Source organism: Balaenoptera acutorostrata, chromosome 19 (assembly GCF_949987535.1).
Source record: "Balaenoptera acutorostrata chromosome 19, mBalAcu1.1, whole genome shotgun sequence".
NCBI classification, from domain to species: domain Eukaryota; kingdom Metazoa; phylum Chordata; class Mammalia; order Artiodactyla; family Balaenopteridae; genus Balaenoptera; species Balaenoptera acutorostrata.
This window is the reverse complement of record NC_080082.1, coordinates 7145438-7161931: the sequence shown is the minus strand read 5'-3', so window position 1 is coordinate 7161931 and position 16494 is coordinate 7145438. Positions and strand designations below refer to the sequence as shown.

At 52.7% G+C, this 16494-nt stretch overlaps 1 protein-coding gene across 2 annotated transcripts in view; it reads left to right on the top strand.

Moving 5' to 3' along the window:
- The window catches only part of CMIP (c-Maf inducing protein), a 236178-nt gene that overhangs the window by 182835 nt on the left and 36849 nt on the right, over positions 1 to 16494 (top strand). For both annotated transcript variants that reach the window (XM_007182633.3, XM_057533902.1), the window contains 3 exons: positions 2546 to 2707; positions 7588 to 7629; positions 14222 to 14284. In XM_007182633.3, coding sequence (XP_007182695.3) covers positions 2546 to 2707; positions 7588 to 7629; positions 14222 to 14284 — 267 coding nt within the window. The remainder of the gene's footprint in view (positions 1 to 2545; positions 2708 to 7587; positions 7630 to 14221; positions 14285 to 16494) is intronic.

Below are 16494 nucleotides of genomic sequence, written 5' to 3'. Positions count from 1 at the left end.
CTTTTCAGTGTGGTTTACATTTCTTACAGTGAGCATGCCTCTTTTTTCACAAAAAGAATGAAGTCATTATTTTTTTAAAAGTAAATAACTTGCAGCTGATTACAAGAGAGGGCGCTTAAAGTGCAGACCGTATTCCAATCTAGAATCTACTGTGGGAATACGCGGCTGTGCGTCCTTGTGGCTTTCTTTGGGGCTTAATATACGGTGAGTTTCTGTGACCATTTCATGGTCATTTAAAAATCAAGCAGGGCTTCCCTGGTGGCGCAGTGGTTGGGAGTCTGCCTGCTAATGCAGGGGACGCGGGTTCGAGCCCTGGTCTGGGAAGATCCCACATGCCGCAGAGCGGCTGGGCCCGTGAGCCACAATTACTGAGCCTGCGCGTCTGGAGCTGTGCTCCGCAACAGGAGGGGCCGCGATGGTGAGAGGCCCGCGCACCGTGATGAGGAGTGGCCCCCGCTTGCCACAACTAGAGAAGGCCCTAGCACAGAAACGAAGACCCAACATAGCAATCAATCAATTAATCAATAAAAAAATAAATCTTTAAAAATCAAGCAATTCTCTGGGCCCAGAGCAGAACCGCAGTGTCTAGGACTCAAAGGAGCATTCATCTTCGGGGATGGACCGGGTTCTTGCCTTGGGAAGTGTCTCTACCGCTTTAGACTTCGGGCACTCTTTGTGTTTGTATAGACCTGGTCATGCTCCTGGCTCCCAACACCAGGCAGGTAACTGGGACTGAGGGTGTTTACGGTCCCAGGGGAGCCTCAAGAGGCTAGGTGCGCCTCATCATGAAAGTCACGGGGTTCAGCAAATACTGCTTGTCACCGTCATCTCCATCAACAGCGTATTTATTATTCACTGAACACCCACCCCCAACAGAAGTTGCCATGCGTTTCTTCCAGCCCTTATAGGATCTAAAATGATTGACAAGTAAATGTTTCTACTCTTTCCCATTCCCCACTTGACGACAACTGTGCTGTCTTCACGTCAAAAGCTTGGAGAGAGGGAGGGAGGCGGTGGGGCCCGGCAGAGAGTGTGTGGAAGGAGAGAGAGAAGGAGGGAGAGGCAGACTACGGAGAGATTTACATAAGAAAGATCTGGGATGACTACGGGGAAATAAATTTAGGAGTGAGTTAACTAAGTGGGTGATGGTGGTGGCGCTGGGGTATGATTAGCAAATAAGAGGCTCCAGAACATCATGGAGTGTGGGAAAAACATGGGAGAAAAAAACGGGATGCTGTCTGTATCACTGTGGGTTGTACGTTTCATTCCTTTAAAGTTTTTCAGAAGAGGCAGGTTGAGTATCGGAGTTCCCTTTGGGTTATGTGGTTGTGCTGTTCGGACTACGCTTTTGAGTATAACTCGGTACAGAGAGGGGACCACCTGGGTCCAGGATTTATAAGCGTTCCACATTGGAAGAGGCCACACGGTATTTTCATGCCTAATTTACAGAAGAGGAAGCTGAGGCTTCGTAGGTGAAATACTTCATGGGAAGCACCAGGCCTGTCTGATCCTACAGTCGACCTCCTGTTCCACCACCACACCTCACTCAGCGCAGAGAACTACTCAGTTTGATGCAGAATTTGTCCCCCAAATGCTTCATTTTAGGCCTTGGCTTCCAAGACCCTTTGTAATTCTTAACTCAGAAACTAAGTGGTCGGGGAGACGCTGGTGGCCTCCAAGCTTCTCTTTGAGCCTCGGGGCCAGTGGGGGACCCTCACCTCCTCCTGCCCTCATTCAGACTTTGGTTCAGAGATTGTGACATGTCACCCAGCTGGCAGCTGGCTCAGTGACATTAAAATTAGGTTTTCCCCAAGGAGCAGAGCACTTAATGAAGTTTATCCAGTTAGAGAGATGCCCAGGCAAGCCGGGCGGCAGTGGGGCAGGCCGCTGCGGAGCCAGAGGAGTGCGGGCTGGGACCTCGGCCTCAGAGAGGGCTTCTGTTTCCATGATGTCAGAGGGCGGAACCAGCCCGGCCTCATATGGATGGAGCCGCTGGCCGCTGCCCCAGCCGCTCGCCAGCTTTGGATGCGGAGGTGAGAATGCACCCAGCTGAGGACCATTCTGGGCTCAGTCCCCACCTGGCTGGAGCTGAATTCCAGGCCCCAAGCCTGTCTTTCAGGTTTCTCAGTTGAGCACAGTCTCCAAGGGGACCTCTTAGGGTCAGGGTGAGCAGAAACAGTGCCTCCAACGCAAAGAAAGTGCCTTTGTGGACCCGGAATGCTTCCCCTCCTATTGCATTTGAATACTTGGGGAACAAGTTTGGCAAAAGATTTAACCTGAAGGATAAATAGCTTCATCCTTTTTTTTTAAGTCATTGGAAAAGGAGTGGAAATTACTAGCGTTCAGGAGGCCTGGCTGTCTGCAAATGCAGTCTTCGACTTGGGGCAAGACTGTCCCTTCTTCGGGGGTCGGATTCTGATGGGGTGGGGAGGGGTCCAGGCGTGGGGCCTTTCACATCCAGTACATCTGATTCTTTGATCGTCTTGTATATTCCACCCCTGGCCTGTTAATAACACGTGTGGGTCTCTTTTTCTCTCCCAACCAGAAAAAGATTTACAAATACAAGAAAGTCCTGAGTAACCCAAGCCGTTGGGAAGTCGTCTTGAAGGAGATCCGAACTCTGGTGGACATGGCCCTGACGTCCCCCCTGCAGGATGATTCCATCAACCAAGCCCCACTGGAAATCGTCTCGAAACTGCTCTCAGAGGTAACGCTTCCCCTTGGCTTGATTTCGCACTGTGCCTTCCCGTTCCCCACCCGAGCACCCCCCCGCCACTTTGAAGTCGTCTTCCTTTACACCTGCTGAGTACCACCCCGTACCAAGCAGCAGAATCGAATTTGAGTCTGTGTTGTCTCCCCTTTGCGGGAGGAGGTGAGCGGTGTCCCCCAGCGACACAAGGGAGTTGAGAAGGAGGTTTGCCCCTGGTGCTTCCAGCTGAGCCGTCCGGGGATGATGATAGAGTGGTTGCCACCCAGCTGTGCCCCAAGACTGGATTCGAGGGAGGACATGGCGGGCGCTGCTCTTGGGCCCAAGCTGGGCTGGCGATGGTGATGATGGCCGCTGCTTTCAGAATTCTCTAGTTCGTTCCTGAGCGGGAACACGTCCGTGAAGCCCCCAGGCTGCCCCCTTCCTATACCCATGGCGTTGGCCCGCCTCCATCCCCCACCCCCACCCCGTCGCCCGCCAGCACTGGAGGTCCAGGCAAACATGGCTTTCCGCTCTGATCATCCCTCACAGCCCATAGCTATCCTTCAACTCACACAGGTTATTAAAAGTCGAGAGATTTCACAACAAAATAGGAATTTCCAGGTTCTCTTTAAAAACGATCAGAGAATCCAGCAGCAGTTTGCAGCTGGCTGCTTAGTGCCACCCATCTGAGCCATTGGCTTTGCCAGGCAGCCCCACACTTTGAGTGTGTGCTGTGTGCCAGGCGCTGTTCTGCACACTTGGATGAAGATGGTCCCCCTGCCCTCCCGGAGCTTACGTTCTGGAAGGAAAGACAGTGGGACATGAGGCTTTAATCCGTCAGTTAGGCTGCCCGATGGAGGGCGAGGGGTGCTCGGAAACATCTCTCTGTTTACTGTGTTCCAGTGCTATTTTAAGCACTTTACAGATATTAATACTTCTCTCATTTATTTGCCTGCCTGGCCCTCTAGGGATACTGGGGTTGATGACTCCTGGTTTCAACTATGCGCGGCCAGCAGAGCTATCTCTCTGTCCCTCTCCCCAGGGAGTGGCCCCTGCTCCTCTGGCTGCCCCGGTCCCCTGGGTGGCTCCTCCCACCCCGCCTCGGACTCCGGCACAAGTTCCCTGCTACCTAGAACCTCCGCCTTCTCTGCAGACCCAGGCTGGTCACTGCCCGTTGGTCCAGGAAACTGGCCCAGGCCTTCCGTGTCTGCTGAATAGAGAGGGTCCCTCGCCCTGGGAGGAGGTGGGAGCGAGAGGTAGAAAGTGGGTGGCAAAGGAGCAGAGGACGTGTCTGTCCTCGGGTGGGAGACCAGCCTCGTCCCACGGGAGAGTAAAGACCCCGTTCTGAAACGAATCACGGTCAAGGTCTGGGATTTGAGGCCTGTGCTGTACGCCCGGCCTCGAGTCCAGGCTTCCCACCTGAGCGGGAGGGGCCAGTCGGCAGGCCTGGGGCTGGCTTCTCACTTGGAGAAGGGGAAGCAGCTCGCCCTCAGGAAGCACCTGCTACATGCTGGGCAGGCGCCAGATGCCACGCACACAGCATCCCATCTAATCCTCACGCTCCCCCTGAGAGACAGCCCTTGCTGTCTCCATTTCACAGATGGGAAAGCTGAGGCCCAGAGATACCGAGTGACCTGCCGAGAAAGCAGTGGGGCCGGAAGTTTCACCTTAAGGCTCTCTGGCTCTCACTGCAGAGCCGCATCGCCCACCCCATCAACCCCACCAGTCTCAGCCGCCGTCACACCATCATTAAGTCAGGCTTGTCATCAGGACGATGGCGAAGGTGGCAGATGACACTGTGGCCGACCTCTGGTGGGATTTCTTGCCCGTCTCAGATATGTTTCATGTGACCATGTGCTCGTGGGCTTTGCATCACTTCTGAGGCTTTAGATCAAGGATCTCAAAGTCAGCTGATCCCAAGCGCTAGGGTGGAGAGACAGAGGCATTTAAAGGAAACAAAAAAGGAGGAAACTTGGATTTGCTGTGCACCAACTGTGAGTCAGGCAAGGGGTCCGTGTTGTCCCCAATTTACTGCTAAGAGCTGCTGTTTGCGAGGGACAGAGCTGGGACCGCAGCCCAGGCGGCATCCCCTCCAGTGAGGCTAACGCCTCTCCGAGTGATGCTGATGGTTTTTGAACACGTGCTCTGTGCCGATCACGGTGGCAGGCATTTACACCAGCCCTTTTACATTTCTCCCAGCGGCCGTGCAAGGTAAGTATTAAAACATACGGAAATGTAAACGGAGGCTCCAAGGGGTTAAGTCTCCTGCCCAGGGTCACTTGGATGAGGGGTAGGCAGGACCCAGGCCCAGGTCTGCCCAACTGCAAAGCTAACGTGACATTACCTGAATTGGTAGAGACTTTTTCGTGAGTGAGGGACCCAGCCACCTAGGACAGCAGGTAAGAGCAGGTGTGCAGAGTGAGAAAGACCTGGTTCTCCTCTCAGGAGCTCACTGGCCTTGCTTAAGGTACTAGATCTCTCAGTGCTGTTTTCATCTATGAGTTGGGGCTAAGATTAGCACCCGTTTCACAGAATTAGGGATTGGATGCTCTAATATGTATACGGTGCCTGGCACTGTGCCTGATATATAGGGACCAATTGATAACTGGTCACATTTCTGTTACCGTGGGAGATGGCTGTGAACTTGACCTTCAGCACCCTCAGCTAGATGTCTAGAGGGGATGGGTGGAAAGACAAACTCTCCCTCTTTCTTGCCCTTTTTTGTGTATGGACTGTCTGTTCTCTTTACTTAAGTTGTTCCTGAGGCCTCCTCCTAAGAGGCTCCAGGCATCACCAAAGCCACCAGAAGGTGGGCAGGATCCCAAGGGAGGGAGGGGGCGGACAGGCCTGTTAAAGCTGGCGTCCCCACCCTCCCAGGCCTTTGTTGGGTTGAGTGTGTGGAGTGGCCACTCGGCTCAGGATTCAAGTGTCCCCTCCAGGGCAGTGGCTGTTAGTGAGAACTCTCCACCCCGGGTCAGAAATGGCCTGAGTGGAGAGAAGTCTCCCTGCAGAGTGCCCTGTGCCATCACCGGTGACTGGGACCAAAGAAACGGCACCTGTGGTTGCCAGAGGCTCTTCTTGGAAAGGTGCCTGGGTGTGGTGAGGGATGGCTGGTCCCTTCGGAGCTCCCACGGCAGCCTGAAAGATGGAACCGCCCCTCACATGGGCTGAGCTGTGTAGCTCAGTGGTTGGCGGTATAGGCTTTGGAACAGGACAGACGGGGTCAGATCTCCACTCCACCACCTGTTACCTGCGCTCCCGGGTGAGCCACTGGTCGCTCACCTGTCATTGGGATAATAGAACCTATCCCAAGAACAGGAGATGGGTGGGAGGAGTGTAGCAAAGCCCTGACAACAGTGCCTTAGGTGTAGTGAGTAGGAAAGACCAAAGCCAGGCTTTCATCTGCCCTCGACTGAAAAATGGCTGGTGTTTAATAATCTGTCATAAACGGGGTGCTCAAACCACACCAAAATCCACAAAAAGAAAAAGGTGTTAGAATCCAAAAAACATCCTCCCGCGTGTTCTGGATCCTAAGCACATAAGTCAGGCAGTCTCCATGGGAACCTGGACGCTCGTGGCGCTCAGGCACCGACCCACCTTCATCCCTTGGGCAGCCAGCTCACTGGACAAAAGGAAATCCACAGCTCACTAGCTTTTCTTCCACTGTAGCTGGTGTAAACGCATCAGATAACAGGTACTCCTTAAACCTGTTCAGCCCGTGGGGCTCTTTCTAGAACCCGGGAACAGTCGGTCTTGGGGTTTACTGCCCAACGAGGAGGTGCGTTATGAACAGCAAACACGGCTGTTAGGAAATAAGAGTTGACACCAGTGAAAGCTTGTGTCCGCTGAGACATGGTCAGAGCAGAACACACCAGGACACTAGCAAAAAAGACAATAGTGGCTGTTTCTGAGTTTTTTCACTGTCTCTTGCTTATTGCATATTCATCCCTTTCCTCATTTGCAACCTCATTCGCATCCTCATTTGCATACACAGGATGCTGGTCACAGGTACCAGTTGTGTAAGAAAATTCCAGATTTGGGGGGGGGGGAGAAAAAAACCCTAGAAATTTAGCAAGCTTAATCCATTCCGCTTAATATTTTTGCAAGTTGATTGCTAGAATTTAAACATAGCTAGACCATCTTGGGCCAACTCATGGAACACTAGTGTTCCCTGGGAACCTAGTTTGGGAACCACTGAAATCTTCCATGTGCTGCTCCCCAAAGACTACCTGGCACAGAGTCAAGGCCCGAAAGTCTGTTTCTTTACATGTTTATTATGAAGCTGCCTCTGGGCTTCCAAGTGGCGTGCGTCACTATGACAAGGGCCAAGCATGGGTTTAAGCCCAAAGAAGATCCCCATCTACGGAAGAAGAAACTGTCTCACTGAGAAGTGACTAGTCCAAGGTCACGTCACTCCAGTGGTGAAACAGGGACTTGGAACTCAATTCTTCCTTCCCCCGAAGCCGTCCTTCCCCCGCTTCCGACCCTGCCTTTGAGGGTCTTCTGATCTATTTAATTAAGAAAAAGTGACAAGTGCCCTCTGTCTGAGAGGCTGAAAGCATTTGAAACTGCATGGACCTTTGAGATGCAAATGTTCCATTTTATTTATTAATTTATTTTTAATTTTTATTGGAATAGAGTTGATTTAAAATGTTGTGTTTCTGCTGTACAGCAAAGCGAATCAGTTATACATGTACATATATCCACTCTTTTTTAGATTCTTTTCCCATGTAGGCCATTACAGAGTATTGAGTTCCCTGTGCCACATAGTAGGTCCTTATTAGTTATCTCCTTTATATATAGTAGTGTGTATGTGTCAGTCCCAATCTCCCAATTTCCATTTTATTAATCGTGTGTTTTGCTTTGTTTTCCTCCTGCTCTCTCCGCTCATCTTTCAGAACACAAACTTGACTACCCAAGAGCATGAAAACATCATTGTGGTAAGTCCCGGGCAGCCCCTCTCCCTCTGCCCACCTCCCGTGCCCACAAACCTCCCCTGGTTTGAGTGAACTCTTGAAACGCCAGCATCATCCGCCAGCATGGTGGCCTTGCTCAATTTTGTCTTTTCTATCAGGCCAGACATGTCTCCCTCCTGCCTTTGCACATGTCAGAGCCCCAGTTGATTGGGGGGATGTAATTATCAGTCTCTGAGGTTGGTAGCAAATGTGCCTTAATCGCCTCCTCCTTCCTGAGTCGGTCGCGGGGAGTGGAGGCCGGAGATGGCAGAGACCGTATAATTTACTCTCAGCCGTAACCCTGTTAGCTGAAAGGTAAACTTTCTCTCTCTTGCCCCAGGACATGCTCCCAATTAATCCACACCTAGAACCCCGGATTGAATTCCCTCTGATGTGCAAAGTGCGATGGTAGTTTCTGGGACTTGACTTTGATGTGAGCATCTTTGGTGTAAAATATCTTCCTGGGTGATTTTAAACTATGAAATGTGGTTCTCCCAAGAGAGAAGAAAGAAAAGAAGTTGCACCTACTGGGTGCCAAGCACTGAGCTCTGTATTTGAATCCACAGGTAACTAAGATGGCCCCTGCTCCCAAGGAGCTCTTGGTCTATTAAATGAGATCGCTGCAAAAATAAGAGGCGTGTAACATAGAGAGTAGAGTGATAAACTCACCTGGGAAAGAAGCCAGAGAGCTTCCCAAAGGCAATGATGTCTGAGCCGGGTTTTGAAGGATCAATAAGAGTTTGCCAGATGGCAAAACAGGGGAAGGGCTTTCCAGAGAGAGAAAACAAAACATGCAGAGAAATTTTTTTTTTTAAATATTTATTTATTTATTTGGCTGTGCTGGGTCTTTAGTTGCAGCACATGGGATCTTTGTTGCCACGTGCGGGATCTTTAGTTGCAGCATGTGGGATCTAGTTCCCTGACCAGGGATCGAACCTGGGCCCCCTGCATTGGGAGTGCGGAGTCTTAACCGCTGGACCGCCAGGGAAGTCCCATGCACAGAGATTTAAAGCAACGTGGTATATTCTGGAAGCTTCAGCATTGCTAGAGCATAAAGCATAAGGAAGTAGGAAGCAGGAAGGCAGAACTTGAAATGGAAGTGAGAGGCAGAGCTTTGTGTGCCCGGGAAAGGACCTGGAACATTTACCTGCCCAAGAGGTCCCGCGGCTGCAACCTTTGACACAAGGCCCACATCCCAGACACCGTGCCCCTCTGAGCTGCTTTAGGGCTTCGGGAGCCCACCCACTTGGCCCTGGCCAGCCCGGCCTGGAGAATCACCCTCCGTGCTGCCGCTGGGTCCTGTGGGCACCAAAGGAGGTGAGCTTTAGGGCTTTTATCGTGGAGAGTAAAGGCAGCAGCTTCTGTGGTGTCCCAGCCGCAGTGTCTGACGCATAGCAGCTGCTCAGTGGGTGTCTGCTAAGAATATAGAGGTTTTTCCCATGCTCTGCTCTGACCACCCATTGCCTCCTCTTGCTAGAACAGGGGCAGCATCAGCCTGGACCTCCCCAGTCACCCACCACCACCTTTCTCTGGCACGTTATTAATTAATAAATCCACTTAACAAAACATTCGTTGACATGTGAGGACAAGTATGTGCCAGACGCTAGTCTCTGCTGCACAGACAGAGCTGCCATTGAGGGATTACCGTGTGCTGGCGGAACCTGACAGATAATCCAGAAATCACATGGTCCGGGCTTGAGATTTGTTCAGGGTGTTAGGGGAGCACAGAGGGTAGGCACCTGACTTCCTCTCTCAGGGAGGGGACTGGGAGGGAGATGACGGAGGGCTTCAAGGAGGAGGTGAGCGAACTGAGTCTTCACAGGTGGATAGGATGCTCCTGGGAAAGGCAGTCCAGGCAGGGAGCCCAGCACGGGCAAAGGCAAAGAGGCTCTCGCTGGTGGAGAAGCAGGCAAGGATGTGGGTGCCGGGGAAGGAGTCGGCATCTTCCCCTCCTGGTTGGCAACACCTGTGGGTCCCACTGTGCACCTCAGCCCCGGAAGGAGGGTCAGGGCTCTGGACTTGGGAGGAGCCTGGGAAAGGAATTGTGATCTGAGAAATCCAGGCTGCATTTATTTAGCTAATTTGGGGCTGGGCTGACCCCTTAATGGGACTGGGCTGAGCTCCCCTGCTCAGTGGGGATGCCTGAGAACAGGGAAGAATTTGATCTCAGGGTCTGACCCTCAGCCCCCCGTTTTACAGCCTTGCTTTCAGTGTTCTCTCTTACCGATGCTGTTATTATCGTGAAGACTTCTGTAGCCTCCTTTCATTCCAGCCATTACATTTTCTGATTTGACCTGTTGACAATTAGTCTTCTCCCAGTGGGGCTTGGTTTTTGTTTTGTTTTTTTATGCACTTATTTTTCAAAAGTACTTTCACAAGTAATTTGAGTTGGTTTTATTCAACCCATCAGTCAGGCATCAACGCCGTGGGTAATTGTTAGCTGGTAACAGCTGGCGTGTCACTGGACAAGCGTGGACCTGGAGTCCAGACTCCCACAGCGTTCCCACGTGCTGGTGAAGAACGTGGGCTTACAGCTGAGTGTGGTTCAAGTTCAGAGCTGAGTGCAGACCCTGGGCTCACCCCCTACCAGCTGTGACCTTGGGCGAGTAATGGAAGAGCTTTTCATTTCACTTAAAATATCTTTAAAATATTCTTTAAAGTACTTTTGTAAGGATTTCATGAGTATATTTTCATTGTTTAAAAAAAAAAAAAAAGATTTCACCCCATCCCAGCGGCCCCTTCAGAGGCAGCCCTGGAGGTTTTCATGGGGTGACAAACCCACAGAGACAGACACGGTTGTGTTTTTATTTTTTGCTTTTAACATTAAAGATGCGAAGCTTGACGTGTTGTCCTCTGTTCGATTTTTCACTTAACAACATGTCTTGGAGATTCTTTCAAGTCAAGGCATGCAAGCACGTGTCTAAGCCAGGGTTTCTCACCCTCGGCACTAGTGACATTTGGGCACGGATGATTGTTTGTGGTGGGGCCGTCCTGGGCATCGTAGCATGTTGAACAGCATGCCTGGCCTCCACCCACTAGATGCCAGTAGCATTCCCCCTGTTGTGATGATCGCACTGCCTCCATACATGCTAATATCCCTTGGGAGGGGGGCAGAGCTGACCCTGGTTGAGAACCACTGGTCTACACCATACTCCATTCTTTCCACTGGCTCTAGAGTATTTTTATTTAACCAGATGGCCATTCAGATCATTTCCAGCTAACTTGACACTCTAAGCCTCAGTCTCCTCATCTATGAAATGTGTGTGATTAACAGTGCCTTTTCCTACAGGGCTGCTGGGAAAGTTAAATGGGCTAATACACCGAACATGCTTGGAAGAGGGCTAGGCTCATAGCAAGATGCCACAGAAACATAAAATCTTCTTATTAATCATACGCTCTAAAATGATCCTTACTCTGTGACTGGGGCAGGCCTTGTAACAACCTCCCTGACCCTCTGTCTCTTCATCTGTACACATGGAAATCACTACCGCTTGACCTCACAGAGTTGTCATGAGGATCAAATGAGATAATAGCTGTGGAAGCGCGGAGCCCACGCCTGACGCCCACTGTGGGCGCTTAATCTGTTCCCACTCCTTTATTCTTTGACTCATCCCTGTGAAAGAGGTGGGCCCAGCTTGACTGAAGGGGCTGAAGCCAGGAGGATACACCCTGCACGTGATCCTTCCTCCCAGAGGTGGTCCCAGAGCTCAGCGTGGGGAGCAGAGCCGCGGGCCAGGCGGCGACTCGAGGGCTGGGGGAGGCCCTTGCCCTGCCCCGCCACCCCTGCTGTGGCCTGACCTCTCCCGGCGTTCACCAGCATGGGCCTGAGAGAGTCCCCACCTGACAGGCCGGGCGCTGAACCTCTGAAAATGAGCCTGCAGAGCCCGAACCGTGGGCCCGGCCTACTGTGGGGTGTTTCATCGTCGTTCATTGCCCCATTTCTCCTCCTATGGAGTTGTCACCAGACGGGTTGCTTGTTTCCTGGTCGTGTGGAGAGCCCGGGCTGAGAAGTAGCATGGTGAATAATTCAGGCTCCTGGGTCACACACATGGCTTCCAATCCGGCCCCAGCACATTCTAACCATGAGACCTTGGGCAGCAGACTTCATCTCTCTGAGGAAAGGGCAAGACGCACACCCCGCTCCCAGCACACAGTGAAGAGTAAGTGACATGACACAGCCCAGAGCCCAGCACAGGCAGTGCCTGCAACAGCTACGGCTATTCTAGGTGTTGCTGTTGGTATATTATTATCATCAGTATAGTGATTGGTCCACATGGCTGCGGGGGATTGTGAGAGGGTGGTGGGCTCAGCCTTGCAGTCAGGTCAGAGCCCACCAACCCCCTTCCCACACCGTCGGGGAGAGCTGCCTGTGGTGATGGACATGCTCTCCGTCTGCTCTGTGCATTGCAGCGGCTACTAGATTCATGAGGCTGGTGAGCACTTGAAATGCGGTCAGTGCGACTGAGGAACTGCACGTTTAATTTCATTTCCTTTAGAATCGTTTCTTGGGAATTCTGTGGCGGTCCAGTGGTTGAGACTCCATGCTTCCACTGCAGGGGGCACGGATTCAATCCCTGGTTGGGGAACTAAGATCCCGCAAGCCATGGAGTGTGGCCAAAAAAAAAAAGAAAGAAAGAAAGAAAGAAATCGTTTCTTCCGTGTCAGTTACAACGGGAAGAGTTACACGTGGCTAGTGGCTACCATGTTGGACCGCATAGCCCTAGGCGAGTAAGACCCTGGGGCCCGTCTCCACTTGTTGGTCAGCCTGACCGTTGCTGCTGTGAAGCAGAGCCTCGGCTTTGATGACTTCATCTTCCGCATAATGGGGAAGATGGGCTGGTGGTCATCCCCTACTGCCATCGAGCTACGTGTTCCTTCCCGTAATGGTCCTGAGACAGGCGGAAGCCCTCACCGAGGGGTACCCACCCACATCCAAAGGCCCTGCTTGCGGGAGCAGAGCCAGGAGACCCTCTGAAACCAAGCAGGCAGGGTCTGGGCTACGGGGCTCAGTGATGGGGAGACCCTGTCATCACAGAGCCTTCCTGAGGAGTCGGGCGAAATTGCCGCCGTGTCCAGTACAGCCCAAGACGGTCCCCCTGTGCTGGTGTCAGTGACAAGCTGTGCTCCAGGCAGTGGGCTTATCCCAAGCCTGAGACACCAAAGCTTCTAGAGTTTTCTCTCATCACCTCCCCCCAGCAACCCTGTGAATTGGTAACTCTAGTTTTCCACGTTTTATAGACTGGAAGACAAATGTCCGGAGAGACTGAGCTGCTCACTCAGTCACACAGCCCGGCAGTCTCGGTGCTGGGTCCTGGGTCTCCCGTTTCCTCCTGTTGTGACCAGTGTGGAACTGGAAAACGAGTGGACTTCACATAGGCATTCACCACCCATCCCATAATGAATGTTTATGGAGAGCTGGCCTTATCTCAGGCTGGGAGAGGCACTTTACACCAGGGGTTCTCAGTTGGGGCTGATGTTGTCCCCCGAGGGGAATTTAGCAATGTCTGGACATAGCTTTTTTTCCATTGTTCCAATTTTTTATTTGAATTTGAAATTCAGCAAAATCATTAAAACAGAAATTATGAAAGGGGCAGAAAAATCAAGAATCAAACACCACCTGAGCCATGGGAACCTTGCACAGGAATGGCAGTGGGAACAAGTAACAAGTGTACACCTGGCCTAAGAAAGCTCAGTGATGGAACTTCCCTGGAAGTCCAGTGGTTAGGGCTCCACACTTCCAATGCAGGGGGCACGGGTTCAATCCCTGGTCGGGGAACTAGGATCCCACACGCCATGCAGCGCAGCCAAATTTTTAAAACTTAAAAAAAAAAAAAAAAAAAAAAAAGGCTCGGTGAGTAATGAATTCAAGGGGCATTAGAAATTCTAACCTCCCTTAATATAAAGTGAAGTGCGTCTGGAGACAGTTTTGATTGTCACGGTTGGGTTGGGGGCTGAGAGTAAGGATGCTACCAGACATCCTGCAGTGCACAGGACAGCTGCGCTGCAAGCAAGGACCAGCCCCGGGTGCTCACAGGGCCAGGCTCAGAAGCCCTCTCTGCACAGATTACCTCCGCTCACCCTCAAAGTGATGCTCTCTGGTCCACCTTCCTGGTGGGGGCCACAGGGTTAAGAGAGATGAAGTAACTTGCTCTAATGGTCACATCATAGCAAGTGCCTGAAGGAAGACTTGCACCCAGGACTCTGCCCCCAAAGCCTGGGCTTATAACCACCACGCGTCCTGCCTCGTAGGCAGGGACTGTTGATCCATGGAGGACCCGGATGGTGCTCAGCAGGTCGTGAAACCCCTAAAGTTGCATGCATCGTTACAGATGTATATTTTTCTCGGGGGCAGCCCAGAGATTTTATCAGCTTCTCAGTGGGAGCCACGTACCGCCCCCCCCCCCCCCCCCACAATTTAGGAGCTCTGGCCGGCAAGTTAGAGGATGGCTTTTTTGCCCACAGGGTGACAAGGAGGTTGTGCTTTCCACCGTGAGTTAACTGTCTTACGTAGACACCCCCCCACCCCGTACGATTCCTTCCAAGAGATTCCGACTGACGTTTGTTCCTTTTCTTTCAGGCAATCGCTCCTTTGCTGGAAAACAACCATCCACCACCAGATCTCTGTGAATTCTTTTGCAAGGTACGGCACTGCTGAAGCGGGGCTGTGTTTTCAGGAAGCAGCCTGTCTCTGTATGTGCATGGCAAGGGTTGGTCTTGCAAAATTTGCTGAAAACCAAACTTAGACCCTCCCCCCCGGCCCTGACCCAGGTCAGGGCCCCAGACACAGCCAGAGTCAAGCCAGGCACCCCGTTCTTGGGTTACAGCCCCCTCTCCGCCAGACAGGTGATAAGCGAGGCCCAGGGTCAGACCAGCAGGTCAGGGAGGAGCATCAGAGTTTTCCTTGGAATGTCTTCCTGGCTGTCTTGGGAGAAGTTTGCAGCAGACTTTCTGAGCTCCTGACATCAGAGCTGGGCTGTTATTATTAGCCAAGGCTCCTGTGAGCACCGGCCGGCCCACAATGAGGGCACAGCCATGAGGCTTTCCCTGAACAGGGCAGGCAGGCGGGGGATGCCAGGTGAGCTTGGAGGAGCCCCGGAGCAGGACATCCAGTCCCAGGGACCCCGCGCCAGCCTTGCAGTGGGATTTACGTGGAACATCCCCAGGGCACATCAGGGACCAGGCATCCCCCGTCTGAGAGCACCTTGGTGGCCCGGGGGCTGGACCAGCACACGATCCTGTTTGATCCTTTGCTGGGTGATTTTTTTTTTTTTAATTAATAGTAATCTTTTATTTATTTATTTATTTTTATATTTATTTTTGGCTGTGTTGGGTCTTCGTTTCTGTGCGAGGGCTTTCTCTAGTTGTGGCGAGAGGGGACCACTCTTCATCGCGGTGCGCGGGCCTCTCACTGTCGCGGCCTCTCTTGTTGCGGAGCACAGGCTCCAGACGCGCAGGCTCAGTAGTTGTGGCTCACGGGCCTAGTTGCTCCGCGGCATGTGGGATCCTCCCAGACCAGGGCTCGAACCCGTGTCCCCTGCATTAGCAGGCAGATTCCCAACCACTGCGCCACCAGGGAAGCCCTGGGTGATTTTTTTTTTAATGCAATGGTCTGATGTCCTTGGGAAGTCGCAGGGCCTGGGTTTGCTGCTTTCCCAGCGCTCCCCTGCTCTTCCTCCTGCCGACCCCCTTCACCGAGCTTGTTCCTTCCACGGCCACACACCGTCCTTTGGGGGTGTGGGCTGTGCGCACCAGTGAGACAGACGTGTGGCGTGGCAGAGCGGGCTCCTGGGGACCTGCTGGTTCTGGGGTAAAGGGGACCGTGGTGCACTTATTGCTCCTCTGCCCCCTCACCCAGGGAGCACACTCTCTGTGTGTGTTAGGGGACGCAAGCTTTAGGGAGACAGGATCACATCATCCTCTTTGGCCCTGTCTCTCCATCAGCAGACCTTTCCCAGCGACCCACAGAGCAGAGGGTGGGTGCACCCACCCTGCTACCCGAAATGCCCAGGTGCATCTCTTAACGTGGGCGTGTGCCAGTGCGTGCCCTCTGGCCCACGCGGGTGAGCCCCGAGTGTACAGTTGTGTGTGTGTGTGCAAGAGCGTGTCTAGGCGTCGGGCCCTGTGCTGTACCAAGGCCCCCCTCCCCCGTGGGGAACAGCTGGGGAAGGAGTAACCACTTGGTGGGACTGCACACAACTAAGACGGGCCTTCTCTGCCCCCAGCACCTGGCGCTGTGCCCCCACGCAGGAGAGTCAGGTCACCCAGTGTTTGGGCTCCTGGGAGAACGGCCAGCTGCTCCCTTACCTGTCCCGGCGGGTCATCTCCTCTCTCAGTATTTTGTCCCATTTAATCCAGACCTGCTCCTTTTTCTCCTCAAGCTGGGTGGTTTCTCCCAGATCTCACGGTGTTCAGACTTTTGTTCTAGAACAATGGACCTTTGTTCAAAGTAAATCATACCTGAGGGTTCCTGGTAGCACAGTTTGGAAAACAGGGATGTGGGGGAAACCATCCTTTTCGGCGTTTCCTGATAGAACTCCCTGGGTAGCTGCCCTGCCGTTTGGAGGGAGGGGCCCAGGCACAGGGATCGGTGAGACTCAGGGCTGTTTTCCCTCGGGGGGGTTGGAGTCACAGCCTCAGCACTTCCTCCACCAGGCAGCCCACCCAGAGAGCAAGGCTTGAGGGAACAAAGTCACCTCCACCGGGTCCACTTGGCCAGCTCTCTGGACACGCCCAGGCAGCCTCTCCTGCCAGACTTGGAAGCCAGGACCCCGAGATTTGGGGAAAGTTTACTTATCAAGAATCGTCTAGGATTTCTAATATCCCAAGTCCAGTGTCCTCTTCCAGGGCTGG